This window comes from Pteronotus mesoamericanus, unplaced genomic scaffold (assembly GCF_021234165.1).
Source record: "Pteronotus mesoamericanus isolate MK-2021 breed Mesoamerican mustached bat unplaced genomic scaffold, CSHL_Meso_final contig_752, whole genome shotgun sequence".
NCBI lineage: Eukaryota > Metazoa > Chordata > Mammalia > Chiroptera > Mormoopidae > Pteronotus > Pteronotus mesoamericanus.
In genome coordinates this window covers 1,059,397-1,077,583 of record NW_026555251.1, presented here as the reverse complement: position 1 = coordinate 1,077,583, position 18,187 = coordinate 1,059,397, and the positions used below count along the sequence as shown (strand labels likewise).

The window sequence follows — 18,187 nt, the reverse complement described above, 5'->3', positions numbered from 1 at the left end:
CCGTCACTGGGGTTCCTGATTCCCGACTGGAGCAGCTCCCCAGTGTCTCTGCATGCAGGTCGCAAAGGACAGCAGCATCTCCCCGTAATATGAAGCATTAACACCCCCACTGAGCGTGAAGCGACCCTCGGTCTATGTCTCTGCTCCCCCGGGACTACGGATCTGGAATTGAAAATAGGCCAGTTCCTAACGACACAACTTTCCCACCGAGCTCTGACAGTGGCAAGTGGCAGGGACTGTATCTCAGCACTGAACATAAAAACCCACGAACAAAAAGGCCGCCCCACAGCTCTCACTGCCCCAGAGGAGCTGCGGGGGGTGGGCCGCCAGCCCTCACGGGGGCCCACGCCAAGGCTCTCTACTGGACACAAGCCAGGCGGCTTCCTCCTGAGCCCCTCAGAGCCTGGAAGAGTCCAGAGGGGACCCCTACTATGGACCCTGATCTTAGGGATCAGTATTACTTTTTAGGGTTACTTGGCCCCAGTCACTTGGTTTGATGAGATAACGGCTCCATCCCCCTTTCTGATGGCAGCCTCCCCCACGCTGCCTCCCCCACGCTGCCTCTCGCCCTGACACAGAGAGCACGGGAGAACAGCAGAGGGGCCCATCCCTGTGAGAAAGCAGGCGAGCCCTGGCAGGTACAGGGGCGGCTGTGCCGGCCGGAGCGTCGTCCCACAGACCAAAGCCCGCGGGTCTGAGCGCGGCTGCGGTGCCTAGGAGAAGGCAATCCTAGGCACCGGATCCCTGCTTCCCTCCCACATCAGCCTTTCCCTCTCCCTCCCTCCCTCCCTCCCCCTCCCTCTAAAAGAAATGAAAAAACAGCCCTGGCTGGTGGGGCTGAGTGGATTGAGCGCAGGCCTGTGACCCAAAGGGTCGCTGGTTCGATTCCCAGTGCAGGGCACACGCCTGGGTTGCAGGCCAGGTCCCCAGCAGGGGGTGCACAAAGTAAAACCACACGTTGATGTTTCTCTCCCTCCCTTTTCTCCCTCTTCCCCCCTTTGAAAATAAATAAAAAATACTCTCAAGTGAATATAAAAACATTAAAAAAAAAAAGAAAGCGAGCGCACTCGTGGGCCTCGTGCGCCTCGTGCCTCTCCCCAGCACCCCCCCACACTACTGGGCACAGCTACACCCCAGTCTCCAACTGAGAGGGGAAGAGTGGGCGGGGGGTGAGTGGGCGGGGGGGAGGGGGTGAGTGGGCGGGCTTCCTCAGGGGCATCTGGGGCTCAGTCTGACAGGGGCCTGGCCCAGCTCCCCAGTTATCACTCAGCAGAGGTGGAAGGTCGGGGCTCATCAGAGAAAACCAGCCGCAGGAGAGCCGCCCCCGCACCCCCCACCCCCTCCCATTCATGGGGCAGGGGCGGAGGCGGAGGGAGGAGGGACACAAGCACATCCTGATCTGGGCTCCAGGAGCCCCAGCCCCAAACTCACAAAATCTTAGCCGGCGGCACCCCAGCCTGAGCAGCTTTGTCCAAAAATGACCCATTTGGTCCTTTCAGGACTCACAGCCCTCGCTGTCCGAAATGCCTGTCGGTGCCCATGCACCAGAATCCCTTGTCCAGTCATTGTGTGGCCCTTCTGTCCCTTGAACTCAATGACACAATGACACTGCCACCACATCATGGGTTTTGCTAAGTTCGTCTTTGGGAGGAACTACTCAGCAAGGGAAGCCGGGGCACAGCGAGAGCGACTCCAGGTCCACCCTGCTCCTGGGGGGCAACGGGAGAGAAGCGGCACGGCCAGCGGACACCCTGGAAGACGCGGCGAACAGCGCTGCAGGGCGGGGCACCGGGGAGGCTGACCTCCCAGACGCAGGAGAGCCTGGAGGCCGTTCCCGCACACGGAAATCGGGCTGTGGGTAGTTTGCGGGGGACACATTGTCTGGGCCTTAAGGAGGAGTGACGGGTTGACCTACATGCCCACCCTCCCTACTGGGGCGCCCTGAGCCTCCCTTTCCTTGGATGATCACCCCAAGTTTAATCTTAACTCCTATGCCCAATGTTCAGGCGGGGGTCTTCGAGCCTAGCCGAACAGGCTCATCTTGGGCAGCACTTAAAGGCGGAGGAGGGTTCCAGGCCTGGACAACCCAGCCACCTGGTAGCCGCGCCGACGGCAGCAGCCACAGAGACCCCAGGCAGATCTGAAGAGACTCAGGAGCAGCAACAACGGCTTTATGAAGAGAGAGAAGAGGACACACTCAGGTTACCGATGCCCCCACTGCTTCAGGTCTCCACAGTGAGGCTGGCTTTTATAGCCCAGAAACAAGAACACCCACGGGGAAAAACACAGACACTGCCGAGGGGACAGCCCAAGGTGGCACCTACTGTACAAAGCCCAGTCTACACTTAGGTGAAGACCCTCCAGGGTCCTGGAGGAGGCGGGTGGAGGAGCTGCGGGGGGCTGGGCCGGGGTCGAGCCAGCTTCCTCTGCCTGGCATCACTGCAGGGAGAGAGACAGCAGAGAGGGGGAGGTGAAGGAGGGAGCAACCACCCCGACACCCAGACGACCATGTCCCAGTTCCACCAGCCACAGATGCCTTCCCAAGGCTGAAGCCGAGTCCCCCTCCCCGCAATCACCACCCAAAACCACCACCCACCAGGAGCTGATTAACCAGCATCCCCGGAGTGAAATGATACCTCAGCCCATGAGAGGGGGATGGGGGCTGCTGGCACAGGGTCAGAGGGAATGAAAAGAACCCAGAGCCTCGAGGGTTAGGCGAGGCCTCTGACATGGAGCGAGAGGACACGCAGAACGGGGGAGAGATGGCCAGCAGCCTCCCGGGAGGTCCCTGAGCTCCTGGGCCCCTCAGCCAGCCCTGCCTGCAGAGCGCTAGGGTGGCACAGGGGCCCAGAGCTTCAGTACTGGGGTGCAACCCGCCTCACAAAGCATCACCAGTGCTGGGGAGGCTGGGGAGTCTTCCAGATCCCTGATTCCTGAAGTTCAGCCCAGAATTCAGCCCCAAATGGGAGCTGGTAGCGCAGGGCCCTCAAGGAGGGCCGGGACCCACCTGAAGCAGCATGCTGAGGCCCAGGTTGCGGTGCCTCCGCTCCAGCTCCGCAAGGGCCTGCAGGAGGGACCGGAACCTCTCCGCAGGGTCAGCATCCTCATCCTCAGGGCTCCCCTCCTCTTTTTCCGCCTCCCGCAGGAAGCGCTCCTCCTCCTCCACAAAGAAAGCCCGAAGCTTCTTGTAGTCGGTCAGGGCCTTCTTCCTGCGGTCCATCACGTGTCCCTGCAGGGCGGGCAAGGAAGGACGCCTGTGTCCTCAGGCTTCACCCAGGACCCCAGCCCCATGCTGACCACTTCAGAGGAAGGTTTGCTACACAGGGTTCGGCTTCATCCCAAGGCCCTGCCCGACAGGGTGAGAACACACGCCCATGCCCCTCATTCGCACGAACCCCAGGGCCATCCCCACTTGCCTTCCACACAGCAGCGGCAGACTCAGCCTGGCCGTGCAGGTCCCGAGCATCGTTCAGATCTTTCCGCATGACCTCCACAGATCCCTTGTTCTCCTGGAGAGAGATGCTGGTTACCAGGTGGGTGACCACACCTGAAGGTCGCGGACACCCCTCCCTTAGCCCCGTCCAAGGGACACTGCGCCTCCCAAGTTCCCTAAAGGTCTGACTGTCCAAAAGGCCCCACCGCACGGTCCTGTCCAGCCAGGCTCATGCAAACAGGCTGCAGGTACCAGAGGGTTCTTACTGACCCCACTAAACTTGCTCCCTGAAAAAGCCTCACAGAAAATCCCATGCCAAGACTCTAACCAGGTAACTAGACATCAATGTCCCCTCAGCTACCTGATGTTACTGTCACAAACACAGGAATGGAGGGTAGTACCTGCCAAAAGCAGTCACCACATCCTTTTCAGGAGGAACGGCCCTGGCAGGGTCACCCTGGGAATCCCACATGAACACGGCGGCCCCTCTGGGGTGTGCATGCCCACAACCAGGGCCTGCTAGCCACTGGCGCGGGCTGTGGGCTGACCAGGTAGGTGGAAGGACCCTCCCCCCACACCAAGCAGGAAGAGCCCCTAGCGGGAGAGCCCGCTAGTCTATCCATTTATCGGGCGGGTTCCTGGGTCGCCAGCTGGCGGTTCCCACCCAGGGTCAGGTACGAAGTGCCAGAACAGAGTATGTGGAAACCCAAAGAGAGCTGAGAGGGGCTGAGAAGGGGTGGGGCACTGGAATACGGAGGGGCCTGATCGGCTAGACAGCTCAGAGGGGGATTCACCCCTGGGGAAGGAGGCTGCCACGGGGTGACGTCATGCCCGAAGGAGGGGCAGTAGGGTGCAGCAGGGAAATAGACACAGGAGCGAACCAGCCACAGGACACCGTCTGCGGGTAGGGGAAAGGGAAGGACAATCCAAAAGGGAAGGATGGGCTCGAGGGAAAGGGCGGGGTGGGGGGTGGTGTTGGGGGGACAGAGCACTATCCGAGGATCGGGTGTTCGGGAACAGGGCGCCCTCTGGAGGAGGGGGGAGGGTGGACAGGGCGCCGTCCGCAGGAGGATGGGGAGGCTCAGGGCGCTGTCCGGGGATGCGGACCCTGATCGGGAAGGGGATGGCAGCGCACAGGGCACCGCCGGCGTGCACCTTGCCGCGCAGCGCCTTCCTCCAGCGGGGCTCCCACTCGGGCGGCTCGGGCCCCGCCGCCATCCGGCAGGCGGCGCACAACGGACCCCCATCGGCGCGACACAGCAGCTGCAGCGCGGCCTCCGAGGCCGGGCCGTCCCGCGCGGGTGCTGCGGCCGCCTCCTCGAGCGCCAGCAGGCGGCGGCTGAGCGGCGGGCGGCCCGGCTCCACGGCGCGCTGCCAGCAGTCGTCGGCGCACTCGGGGCAGGGGAAGGGCCCGTCCTCCTCGGCCCAGAAGCGCACCACGCACGCCCGGCAGAAGCGGTGGCCGCAATCGGCGCGCACCGGCTCGCGGGGCGCGCGCTGGCACAAGGCGCAGGCGGCCTCGGCGGGGCCCGCGGGGAGCGCCAGGGCGGCGGCGGGGGCCCTCGGAGAGGGCGCTGACGGAGAGGCCGGCGAGCGCGGACAGGGAAGCGGACGCAGATGGAAAGCCGAGACGCTGCGCTGGATGGGGCAAGGATGGCGACCGGGATGCGCGGGGCGGAGACGGCCAGTCGCTGCACGCACGGTCCTGGCAGCGGTGTACTCCACCCGCAGGTCCTGCCAACGGGGCGCTTCATTCTCTGGCCGGTTGGCCCCCCACGTCATCGCGCCCCGAAATCTTACAGAAATTGTCGCTTCCCCCATAAATGATGGGTGGGAGAGAGAAGCCAATTTTTATTATTTGGAGAGCATTTAAAAGTCTTGTAAGCTGACAGGACCTGAGCTGCAAGCCCTTAGCCGGGTGGGGAGATACCGAGGAACAGCCTGCAGGTCCCTCCCCAGAACGCCCAGCCCCACGGAGGCCACCCGAGTGGGATGTCCCCGCTGCCTCCAGCGAGTAGAAATCCATTGATTTCTTTAGGAAAAAATAAAAAGTTTTGGAGAGAAGCAATCTTTTTACTCTGAACACAACCAAGCACGCAGGTTAAAAAATATATATATTTTTTATATATATTATAAATAAAATATATAAATTATATATATAATATATCACTACGTGATTTTTAAATTTTTAATAAAATGAATTTACTATCCCATCCAAATGCAAAATCTCCGAGGTACTGCTTTTCGGCTTTGTGGGTTTTTAAAATCTGGTACTGACTTAAAAATGCACCAAGTGGGAGTCGGAAATACGACTGGTAAACCGAGGTTGTGTGGAGGAGCTTGTCAGAAGGAGGAAAGCGCTTCAAGGCAAGCTACGCGATTTGTAGGGTGAACTAGGAACGCAGTGGGGAGAAACGTTTTCAGAAGGAAAAAAGCCATTGAGCAAAGTCCACGATATTCCTGAGAGTAGGGGAAAAAAAGTCAATCACAATAATTAAAGACAAACAGCCAAACTAGGGAATTTCAGCCACAACTATACAAGAAGTACATCAGTTTGGTACAGAATAGGGCAGTAGAAAATGACCCCCCATGGGATTCGTTAATTCACCAAACAAACTCTAAATAGATGTAAAAACACACACGCCGTGGCCAACTATTAAGAAATAGGAACATATACTGAGACTCCTTTTTTTCACTATTAAATTAGCAGGACACCCCCGCCCCCAAGAAATAAAATAAAACCTGACTATAGATATTGATGCTGCAGAAGCGAGTCCCTAGTGGGGACTCAGCCCAGAACCAAGAGGGTTATTGGCATCTCCCGGGAAAGAATTCAAACACAAACCAGAATAGAGTTTAAACTGCCAGTAAGTTTATTGGGCAGAGAAGATAAACAAGAAAAGCCACTCAGCAGACAGGGTGGCCGACTCTCCTCACACAAGTGGGAAGAGAGGCCCTAACCATATCTAGAGGTTGAGCTTATATGTTTGTAGTTTGTACGGAAAATTGCTGGCATGGGGAAATAGTAGAAAATTTGTTGGGCTTAACTTTAACCTTTACAAGGTATATTTTGTGGCACCGTGTTTTCCTTTTACAGTATGGGTGAACAATAAGGTATGGATGAGTAGCTATTACTCAATCTTTGCAGGAATTTTTTTTTTGTTCTCGAGGCTCCTCGTGGTCTGCTTGCCTCCCCGGTCAACTGAGCCCCACGTTAGGCAGCAGGTAACAAGCCCCGGCTGCACTTTGCTGCACTTTAGTTCATGCATACAGTGCTCATGCCCCCTCCTGTATTAATATTGCTTCTGAGAGGCAATATAGTAATTTCGTATTAAAAACCTTCAGATTTCTGTAATCTTTGGAATTGCTTTCCTCAAAATGCATTATAAAAGTAACCCAAAATGGAAATAAAGACTTTTGTGGTTTGGTTTGGGGAAATGTTTGTCATATCAGCGCATATAAAAAACAAAAAAGTTAAAGCTCCGACAACAGGGAGGAAGTTCAGTCATCACAGTCGCCATCGATTTAAAAGCGCGCACAGGAGAGCCTGGAAGGGAGAGACGGCAGACATTCCTGTGCAGCAGCCTCTGATTTTGCTCCTGATTCCAGTGTGCGGGTTTTCTTCACACCAAGCAACTCTCCAACACCAGCTGGGTGACCTAAGATTTCACTCGGTTCTGACATTACGAATCCCAAGAGGGTGTCTGCCCCCGCAAGTGAAGGGCTCGGTCCTGCAAGACTGCCCCAGCCCCTTCAGATGTCACCTGCTCTTTGGACCACCCAGCTGTGGAGTGGGGTTTTCCATGAATCCCTCCTGGGGTTCAATTAATTCCCTAGAGCAGCTGGCAAAACTCAGTAAATCAGTTTACTTACCAGAGCCCCAGCTTATTATAAAGGATATGATTCAGGAACGGCCAGGTGAAAGAGACGCACAGGGCCAGGTATGTGGGAAGGGGGGGAGTCCCCTGCCCTCCTCCCGCGGGCGCACGGCTCTCCCAGAACCTCCATGCTTGCGCCAGCCCAGAAGCTCTCCAAACCCTGTCCTTTGGGGAGTTTATGGAGGCTTCGATACACAGGAACGGTTGATTAAATCATTGACCACTGGTGACTGATTCAATCTCCAGCTCCTTTTCCCTCCCCTGAGATTGGGGGAGGGGAGAACCACTGAAAGTTCCAACCCTCTAATCACATGATTGGTTCCCTGGCAACCTGCCCTCCTCCTTAGGGACTTTCCAAAATTAACTCATTAACAAAAACTCTGAGGTGGTCAGTTTGGGGCTTGTTATGAATAGTCTCATCACACGAAATCCCAGGGTTTTAAGAGCACTGCGCCAGGGACTGTAGACAAAGACCAAATATATACTTCTTATTATATATCCCAATATCACCTCCAGAGACAGGCTCAAAGGGGTCACCTGGCATTTCTCACTCTCCCTTTCCAGCCTTCCTCTGCACCCTCCAGGTCAAAGACTTAGCCAGGTGCTATTTGAGACAAGGAAGGTGTGCATGCTCTCTCACCTGCCTCTTGAACCATCCAGAAAACTAAAGAACCCACTTTTAGGATTATTGCTCAGTATTGCATTTAAGTATCACTAAGTAACCCACAAGACAGCAGGACACTTGCTTTCCTCTGCGTGTCCCAGGGCTTGAATGCCCATTGCATGGACGCCAAGAGCTGAACGGGAGAAAGTCACATCCCAAAACAGGGGCGCTCCCAGTGCTTCCAGGCTGCAAACCATCTTCCTTTTCCTCAAGACAGTATTTTAAGTGGATTAATATTAAATGTTTGGGGGTTAAATCACAACAGTAAAGAATCTGAATATTTTCTATAAGAGTGTGACAGGTCATTTTTTTGTTTAGGTCAACAAAAATATAGACCTCTGGAACAGAAGTAAACGATCCCAAAAAGGACACGCCATCCCAAAAAGTGCCACTTTGGCAAGAGGATTATTTTGAGCTGGAAGCAAAGGATAGTCAACGATGCATAAAGACACCTTTCCGGAGCTCCTCCCGTCTGACTAAAAGCAGAGGCTTCTGAGAAATGGCAACCGCTATGAAACCCCTCTCCAGGGCAAGTCTTATGGCCACAAAGAAGAGGAAGATTTGGTGCCACTATGGACCTGCACTAATGGTCCTTATTTTCCACTACCTCCCCCCAAGTATTTGCCTTTCCATAGTTTGCCACCCTTAAAAGCCTAAAACTCTTTCTTGTCACTTCTCTATAAATGTATTCTTTGTTAAGATGCTACAAAGCCCAACTTTTAACCACCCCCTTGAGTAACTCACCACTGGGGTTTCACCCAAGTTACATGTGCTACACGTAAATAAACTATTGTTTCCTATAAATCTGTGTGTCAGTCTCCTGGGGCCCTGGCCATTTAATCTGAGATGGATAGAGAAAAACGTTTTTCCTTGCCTACAGTCTTTATTACAGGAAATTGCAGTCCTAGAATACGTTGTGTATTTCATGAGTGTTTTGTTGCACTTTGGGTCGCCCTATTTTAAGTTCTGTTCTAACAAAGCAGAGTGTATGAAAAGAAATAAGAAAGAGGCTGTCAGCCTGTGTATACGGAAATGCTGAAAAAACATTTAGATATGTTTAGATAAAGAAGGTCTGACTGGAAATTTTATATCTGGCATATGGAAAAGGAATTCAAAGTAATTCGTATTGCTCTCAGACAGAAATAGTGTTATTGAACAGAGTGGGGTTCGGCTGCTTGTCATCCAACGCAGCGTAATGCAACATTGGTGGGGAAGGAAAAAGTCTTATTAACAGGTTGTCCAATTTGGGGGAGCTGGAGACTCTCCAGGCCAGTCTCTTTCACAAAACACAGAAAGAAGCCAGCCACCCCGAGCTCCAGAGTCAGCGCCCTGACCCACACCCCATTCTTCTCTGTCCTCCAGGAGCGCAAGGCTGTTATGCAAACAGGTCTCTGGCTCTCCGGCTTCAGCTTCGGCTTCGGGCACGGGCCGCTCGCGCACGCTCGCTCGCTCGCGCGCGCGCTCTCTCTCTCTCTCTCACCAGTGGAGCCAGCCTTTCCAGCTTCTTTCCTCTCCAGGGCCAGGGCGCACTGCCGGATCACTGCAGCTGGTTATACAAGCGGCTCCATCCTAGGGGCTCCAGTACCCAAGCTGCTCCCGCCCTGGGGCCGCAAATGTCCCAGGCCTGCGCACCAGTGCGCTGCTCTTACAGTGAAAGAACGGGAGTGGTCCAGGGCCTGTGCCCCGCGGCCTAGAGCCATGGCATCTCTCCGGCTCGCGTTGGGTGAAGCGTGTCTCACATGCAGGACTTGGCCGCCGCCAGCTGGGCCCTGACGCGGTGAGCGTGGGGAACACATAAAAGGGCCAAGATTCCACACCTTCCATTTAAATCTTTTGGCCCAAAATCCTGTGTGCTGTGGGGGCATCCAACTTGCCAGCCTTTCTAGGCTGACATCCATCGCACGTGTCAGTCTGCAGAATGTATCTGCCCCTCCTCTTGCCACCACGATCAGTGGGTAGGAGGGCTTCTAGCTGCACACAGGGGCACAGCATCGCTGCCTGGAGCACAGTATCACACACCAGCTTGTCTACCCTCACCCAGAGTATGGGATATGGAGTCACGGTCCCGTGGCTTCAGTCTGCAGCCTTGGGGTGTCCTGCCTTTCATGCTGCCTCTTCCCTCCCCTCTGCCCAGCAGTCTGGCCGGATTCCCCCAATACAATAGGACGAAAAATGCGGCTTACTGAAACAGAGGGCCCTCACAATTCTGATTTGATTTGTGATTACAGCTTTAGAAACCATTTTGTTCTTTCTCTCTACCCCCCTCATAGGCTTAGCCTCTTCCTTCAGGAACCCTTAACCCCCAAGGCACCAGGAGACGAAAGCTGGACCGGGCTGACGGCCGTCCGGCCCAGTCCCCGGCAGGCTAACGATCACATCTCAACCTAAGTTATGTTTCGGATCATGAGCCCTATGGTAGACTAAACCCCTAGCTACTGTAACCAAGAGAAACCCTGTTTTCTTTAATCTGGCCTTTCACTTTGATTTTTTTCCTTTGACTCAAACTGGCCTCACCCAGTGCCCTGACTCACCAACCTCCCTCTCCCTTGCCCCCAGTACCCTGAGGTTCTGGTCAGCATCCAGTAGTCTTAGGAACAAGGTCCTGGGTCCACTGACTACAGAAAAAGAGTTTTCAACCAAACTAAAGATAATATTTTGGCCTCAGCTGTGTTTTTGCTCCAGGCTCAAAGAAGCAGAATGATCCCATCAAACAAATCCTTGCATACTCAGGACAATTCCATGGCTGACATCAGGACCACATGCAATGATCAATTACCCCATTCTAGCACCAACCAATTAGTAGAGATCATAACCCTAACTCCTTTCGTCAGCATGATCAATAATTTTTTCCCTATGTAATCCACCCCCTTTGAGCATTATTAGCTCACCTGTGGTTCTGAACATGGCACCATCTCCTTAGAATAAATCCTTCCTTTCTTGGCTGCAAACCTTTGATGCAGGCAGGAAAATGGACCCCTTCAGTCTGGTAATGCTAGCTTTCTTTGAAATCATGTAGAGGAATGTCAGAGCTGACCTTAGAGTGTCCTTAAGACCTGAAGAAATGATTTATTAGCCTTACTTCACCTCCAACCAATCAACTCCCAACGGACCTATATGGGAGACTCCGTCCTGAGAAGTCCCCCAGTTCGCCACAGATGGAAAAATGAGTCGTTCCAGACACCGTTTGCCTGTCAAGGAAAGGGGAAGGCGATTCTCTCTCAAGGAGGATGCCCTGAGCCCCTGTGCTCAGGGGCTTTTACTGAGAGGGTTACAAGCAGGGGTGGGTAGCAGGAATGTATAGGTAATTTAATTACATCAGTAGCTTCAGTTTACAGAGAATAGGTGTTGTTTAAAGAAGACAATGGCAGGAATACACCGAACTGCTTTGTGTCCGAGTTGAGCAAACACTATGGCGCCAGATGGGATTTGGGTTGGGATCCAGGAATTTTGTAAATTCCTTTCCCAGCCTTGAGCTGGTTATCTGGTATAAGATTAACAGAGATTGAGGGAGAAACAAAGCATGCTTAAGGAGTATAATTTACTTCTAGGCCTGATTTCCCCTGGGGGCCCTGGAAGTCAGGGTCAGGCCTTGCCTGCCTCCAGTGTTACCGGCTTTCCCGCTAAGACTTTCGGGTCCTCTCCCAGGCCCCAGCTTGCACAGGGCTATATAGTTCCCTTGAACTATAGCGGTCACTAGAAGCGGTCCCCTATGTCACCCCCTTTTTTGTTTGCCAGAGTGGACATGGTGGTAAGCCTGACAAAACCGGCTACTTGTTTTTCCCTCACTCTATCTCTGTGGAACAGCTTGCAAATACATCACAAAGCACAGAAAACAATAATTATCCAGAAGCACCCTGCAGCGCCCATGACCCATACACGGAGGTTTAGACCCTCAAACCAAATTTTAGGATTGAGCCATTACAAATTATCATGAAAGGTTTGGAAAACTTCCAGCTTAGAGAGTCTCTTAATGTCCTGGAGTTGTCGACGCAGCTCGAGCCGGAGCTGGTCGACCTGGCCCTTCAGAGTGGATGAGAAGGCCCCCGTAAGGCGCTGTTGCGCTGCCGCCCCGGAGCGTTGCCCGGAGTTCCGCTGCAGTGGGGTGACGCACGGCTTGGAGAAGCCTGGATCACAGGGGAGCTGCCGGCGGGCGGCAATGGCATCCTGGCGCTCCCCCAGCCATATCACGGCCGATTCCACAGCTGGAAGCCTGGTGAGGATCTCCTGATCGATTCGAGTTTGCTGGATCATCTCCTGCGCAGTGTTAGTGAGAAGAACATCACCAGCTCGAGCAGTTTGGACAGAGTCAGCAAGAGCAGTGCCGGCTGCCGCAGCAGAGGCAGCAACAGCAATGGCAGATGCAGGGCAAGCAACAGGCATGCCTATAAAGCGTTTCACCCCGACCTGGGCAAGGGCCCGATTCAGGGCAGGTAGACCCCCTGGGTCCTGCCACTCTCGGGTGACATTCACAGGCAGCCAGATCTCGTTTGCCTCCGTATGACAAAAATATGACTCAGGAAAGTCACACTAGCATGAGTGAGGCAACTGGCATATCCAGGGCTAACTTGCAAAGTATACGTCCAGGACTCCTTGTTAAAGGACAACCGAGGCTTTCCTGGAATAGCTAGAAACAAGTGAGGGTGGGAAGTACAGACCGTAACCCAGGAGTTGTCAGTTTTCCCAAGAATGTAATATCCCCTTCTGGTACTGTACCTCCGGTATTCTAATTGGCCCAAAGCTCTTTCTAAGAGCAGGAGCCCCATCTTCCAGGTGTTTGTAGGCCATGACTAGCATGGTTCTTAGAAAGAATTCTAATGACGGGTGCCCCTGCTCGTCCTCCGTACCAGCCTATGCCAGAATACACGGTGGCCGGGTCAGCAGGAACTACTGCCAACCCAGCATGACTGAAAACCCTCAATTTGGCATTGCAAATTTCCGCTACTAGTGGCGTGCCGGGGATGTCAACGAAGGAAGGAGTTTGATCCCTACGAGGGGACCAGACAATGGGCTCTTTGGGCCTGTACTTAAATTCACACACAGGTGTATCTGGGGATGGACTCTTCCCCATCACACTCTCTGTCAAAACCTATTGCTTCGATTAAGGAGACGTTAGTTTGGGATCCTCTGCTTCTTAAGGCATAGGTGTACCATCTAAAGGTTACGGGCAAGCACAGCATGTCAGACAATGTAGAAAAACACTCAGGTAGATAATCAGAAACATATAAAGTGTTATAAGTATTATTTGGGACGACCATCCAATGTCTGTTCCTTTGCCGAGGGCCATCAGGGGGAGGCCAAACACCTCCCATCCACTTGGTGTCATTACTGGACAATGGAGGTTCCGGATTCCACCAGGTGTGTAACTTAAACACAGGTGGGTCCAAGATGTGACTCCAATAAATGAATTGGTCATCGGCTGCAACCCCTGAGCTTCCCAAGCACATCAGAATGATGCATATAGTTATTATGCTCACAGAGTTGGCAGAAACTACAGAGAGCGATGCTAAAAAACAATTTTCAGTGGTGTCTGGCACCCCTGTGTCCTGCATGACTTTCTCTGCTTTGCTATTAAGACTTTTCAAAGCCCCCCATGTGACCCCTTTAGGTTCACCCAGGGACTCATCGCTCAGTTTCTAGCGGTTCCGTTGGCGATTCCGGGCTCTGTCATCTCTCCATCGGCGCCATCTGGGACAGCGGCTCAGTCAGGGCCCTGCGGGGGTGAGTCCTCTCGCCCCAGTTACCCGGACCGGTCGGGACGGGAGGCCCACGCAGGGCTTCACTCTTTCCGCAGGTGGCCATAGGGTCCTGTTGGGATTGAAACACATGCACACCCTCTCCCCGCGGTTAGCAGTTCTACTGGTTCCTCCCTGTTTCTGTTTCTGGGGGGCCCGATACAGAACTGAGCGCGGGGTCCCTCTTTGGGTTTACTCCAGGGGAAATGTGTCTTTATTGGAGTAGTGAGTCATCACAATTAAGACACTTATAGGTGTACATGGCTATCATCAGTAAATTTTTAGGGGAGGACGCCTGGCTCCCCCCGTTTTTTGTTTGTCAGGGAGAGATTTAAAGGTGTGATGAGCTCGGTCTACAAGGGCTTGACCGGGAGGGTGATAAGGAATTCCTGTCTTGTGCTGATTTCCCATTTGGGAAAAATTCTTCAGTTGACCGGGCCGCGTAACCCGGGCCATGATTGGTCCTGGCAGCAGGCTGAGGCGACAGGCCCAGGCCTCAGGCGCAGCTGAAAAAATGCCTCAGTTTAAAAGTGTCACTTTTTTCCCCTACAGTGTTGGCGAAGCGGGCGCCCTGCTGTTTGGATTAGCGAGTTAACTACCCTATTGTTCTCAGGACCTAGTAGCTTCTAGGTCAAAAATTTTAGTGTTCCAAAGACGCACACGCTTACTTTTCCCTTACTCATTTTCTACTTCCCATGTCCTTCCTTCCCACGCTACACATGGATGTGGCGTGTACTTCTTTCCTTTATTCCTTCTTACCCTGCTCCTTCACAGCCCTTCGTGTCCTCAGTTCCTCCTTTAATGGCCGCAGCAAGTGCAGAGGCATGGCCACACTGAGAACCGACACTCTGACTGGCTCTAAGACACTGGCTGATGTCAGCAGCCATAGCTTAACTGGGCCAAGCGCTGCCTTATAATCATCATTAACATTTTCATAAGCTAGCTGTCATAAAAGGGTTTTTGCAGCTTCTTGGCTTTCTACCTGTCTCTGAATAACCTCCTGTAACCGATCTATAAAGTTGATGTATGACTCTGTGGCTTCCTGGCGAATGTTAATAAAGGAGCCAGCAGCCTTAGTCCTTGCCTCGGGCACCTTCTTGAGTGACCAGAGGTGATCTGAGCGCATTAAGAAAAAACTGGCAGATGTAGTCTTGCCTGTTCTTGCAGAGTCTCATATGGGCCAGCACCTAACAACATAATAAGTGAGATTGGATGAGCATCATTCCCTAGACTTTCATCCACAGGACGGCGACGGCGGCCCCTCTATTCTCCATGCTGCAGGTGGTGCTGCACAGGTGTGAGGACAACCTGTGCTAATGAAATCCAGTCACAAGGAGCTAATTGACAGCCCTCGGTAATGGTTGAGGTAAGTCCTAAAGTAGAGGGTGACTGAAGCCCATTGTCTCTAATACTTTTCTTAAGATTTTTAAAGATTGCAAAAGGTAAAGGCTCATGCATAGGGTTGTTTTTCTGCTTGACAATAAGGAGCTAAAGTTTCCCAATCTCCCTCCTTCGCAGCTTCCTTTAGACAATGCTGGGGGGCGGGCAGGGTGTGCTATCTATAATGCTACCCAGAGACGGGCAATGGACCGAAAAGTCTTTAAATCTCAGTCCCAATGCAGCGCCAGTGGGCGAGTTGGGGGAGGAGATTCGGGAGGCGGTGTTTCCCTTTCATCCTCCTCGTCCTTTGTAAGAACATCAGAGGGCTGTTCCTTCAGACCCTCACTGGGGTCGGAGGAGTCCCAGTCCTGTTGCGTCCAGCTGGGTTGATTTAAAATGTAAAGGAGCTAATGCAGCTCTTATTAAGCTCCAAATAAGAAGGTTCTGATGGCCAATATTAGTCCCATTCTCCTGAAGACACTTTAATTTCTCTCCTATTTTTTCTCATTCCTCAATATCTAGTGATCCCTTGTCAGGGAACCATGGACAGTATAGTTCTTCACTGTTCGCTGTAAGCTAACCAAATTTTGTTCTTTAACCTGACATCCCGTAGCTTTAAGAAGCCATTGGAGCAGTCGGAAATAGACCTGCTGCTCCTTAGAGAGTCCCCAGCCCATTTTTGTGGCTGGGAAGCTTTTGTTTTCATTTTCCGATTCCACCTCTCTTAACTCTCTTTATTTGATCCTATAAGCCTCTTCTAATTGCTAGGGCATGAGGTAAGTGTGGCGGGCCAAAGTGTGCTGCCTGTGAGAAAAGGCTCCCAAGGGTGTGACCCTGTGCTGCAGCTTCTCTAGGCTGGGCAGGTCCACTCAGGGCTCAGGTAGACCGAACAAGATGCATGGAGCCTTGGGGATGCTTGACATGCCTTTATTCAGGAGAGTCACACAGACCACAAGCCCTTGTGGAGGAAGTCACACAAGCCACAAGCCTGTGTCCAAGTTGGCGCCCCAACTCCCCACCTCATCCAAAGCTCCTGCCCCTTAAATACTAGCTTAAACAAAGCAGACTACAGGCCAGTAAGTAAAGTAACTATCATGAGCTGCGCATGCGAGCCTACTCAAGGCTACAGGGCAGTTTATAGCTTCTGGGCTCAAGGCCGTGAAACCCTGGCTCAAGGCTGTGGAAACACTGCTTTATCAGACTCCTCCAAGGTTGTGAGGAACTGCTCCTCCCGGTTACCCACGCATCTGGGCAAGGGAGCCAGACCGCCTCCACACACCCTACACACCTCTTGGTCACGCCCGACTCTCTTATGTGTCTCAGTGTCTCCTCCTGACTGTCTAAAACAGCCAAGGGGACTCGGAGTGCTGGGTGACCAATCCTTATATCGCATGTCTCTGGATGAGCCGAAAATAATGTTATCGTGATTGGAATTCCCTGTGAAGCCCCCTGCACACCTTAGGAAATAGTTCTAGATACCCCTGCAAGGCTCCTACTCATGTAGGAGCACCCATGGACCCGTGGTCCTGGGGAGGGTGCACCTCTTACCTTTGGAGTCCAGCTGAGACTAGAGCAGTCATTCAAATTCTGACAACTTAACTATTTAATTGCTGGAGACTCCTAATTACATTTGAGAGCAGAGGGAGAAGAAAGAAAAGAGGTCTGGAAAAACCAACACTTTCTACTTTAGGTTAGATACTTGCTTTCTCCCCTTTTGGGAACTAAAACTTAGGTGGGAAATGTGCCTCAGGGGTGGGACTGTGAGTGTTTTTATAATGTGCCTCTTGTTGCGTCAACTTTTGCTTGAGGCTGGCGGGAAACCTAATGTTCTGTCCTGGTCCACATCCAGCTTATCCTCTCATGGGAGTCTATTGTGGCGAGAGCCCTTACGGCTTTTAAATGCTTGACCCGTGCCCGCAGCGTACGGCAATCCCTCAAGGAAGAGAAAGCAAGACCCTACAAAGAGTGTTTGGATTCAAACTGAACTGCTAGACAAAACTACAAAAGATGGCCCTAAAGAAAATTCCCCTCCCTCTGTCTTTGACACACCAAGCTGATGGTGCTGCAGTCCCTTATCTGCGGGATGAATAGGCACAAAAAGTGCTGCAGTTCTAGGCGTGCCGTCCGTGACATGGGTTCATAACCTCTCGGCTGCTACAGGTCCCGAAGCGAGGGTCCCTGTTTGGGTGCCAGATATGGGAGACTTTGTCCCGAGAAGTCCCCCAGTTCGCCACAGATGGAAAAATGAGTCGTTCCAGACACCGTTTGCCTGTCAAGGAAAGGGGAAGGCGATTCTCTCTCAAGGAGGATGCCCTGAGCCCCTGTGCTCAGGGGCTTTTACTGGGAGGGTTACAAGCAGGGGTGGGTAGCAGGAATGTATAGGTAATTTAATTACATCAGTAGCTTCAGTTTACAGAGAATAGGTGTTGTTTAAAGAAGACAATGGCAGGAATACACCGAACTGCTTTGTGTCCGAGTTGAGCAAACACTATGGCGCCAGATGGGATTTGGGTTGGGATCCAGGAATTTTGTAAATTCCTTTCCCAGCCTTGAGCTGGTTACCTGGTATAAGATTAACAGAGATTGAGGGAGAAATAAAGCATGCTTCAAGGGGTATAATTTACTTCTAGGCCTGATTTCCCCTGGGGGCCCTCGGAGTTATTGGGTCTTGTTTGCCTCCGCATTCCCAGGGTTCTGGCCAAGAATTACGGGTCCTCTCCCAGGCCCCAGCTTGCACGGGGCTACAGTTCCCAATATCACTCAAAGCGGCTCCCTGCAGACCTAAACCCGTGGGGTCCTGCGATTTTACCCTATATAATCTGTAACCCACACACTATCAGGACGTCAGGTCTTTTAGAGCACTAGCTCCCTGTCTCTGGATTGGCCAATTTAGTATTAAACTTTTTCCTTTCTACACTCCAAACCCTTGCTCATGCATTTCTTTTGGCCTGTGTGCACAGATAGATAGACTCACATATTGAATTTTGGTATCACTATTAAAAGGTCAACTTGAAATCATTGTGGTTATGATAGTGTGATGATATTGTGATTTATAATAAAAAAGTATATTTGGTCTTTGTCCCAAATATAGCTCTTAAAA

At 52.6% G+C, this 18,187-nt stretch overlaps 1 protein-coding gene across 1 annotated transcript; it reads right to left on the bottom strand.

Moving 5' to 3' along the window:
• Positions 1-2,157: 2,157 nt before the first annotated feature.
• On the bottom strand, positions 2,158-5,215 carry RNF187 (ring finger protein 187). The gene is made up of 4 exons (XM_054584057.1): positions 4,589-5,215; positions 3,417-3,509; positions 3,008-3,229; positions 2,158-2,439 (listed from the first exon to the last, which is right to left on the bottom strand). Exons 1-4 carry the CDS (start codon positions 5,213-5,215, stop codon positions 2,437-2,439), a joined length of 945 nt encoding a protein of 314 aa, XP_054440032.1. The 3' UTR covers positions 2,158-2,436.
• Positions 5,216-18,187: the final 12,972 nt, after the last annotated feature.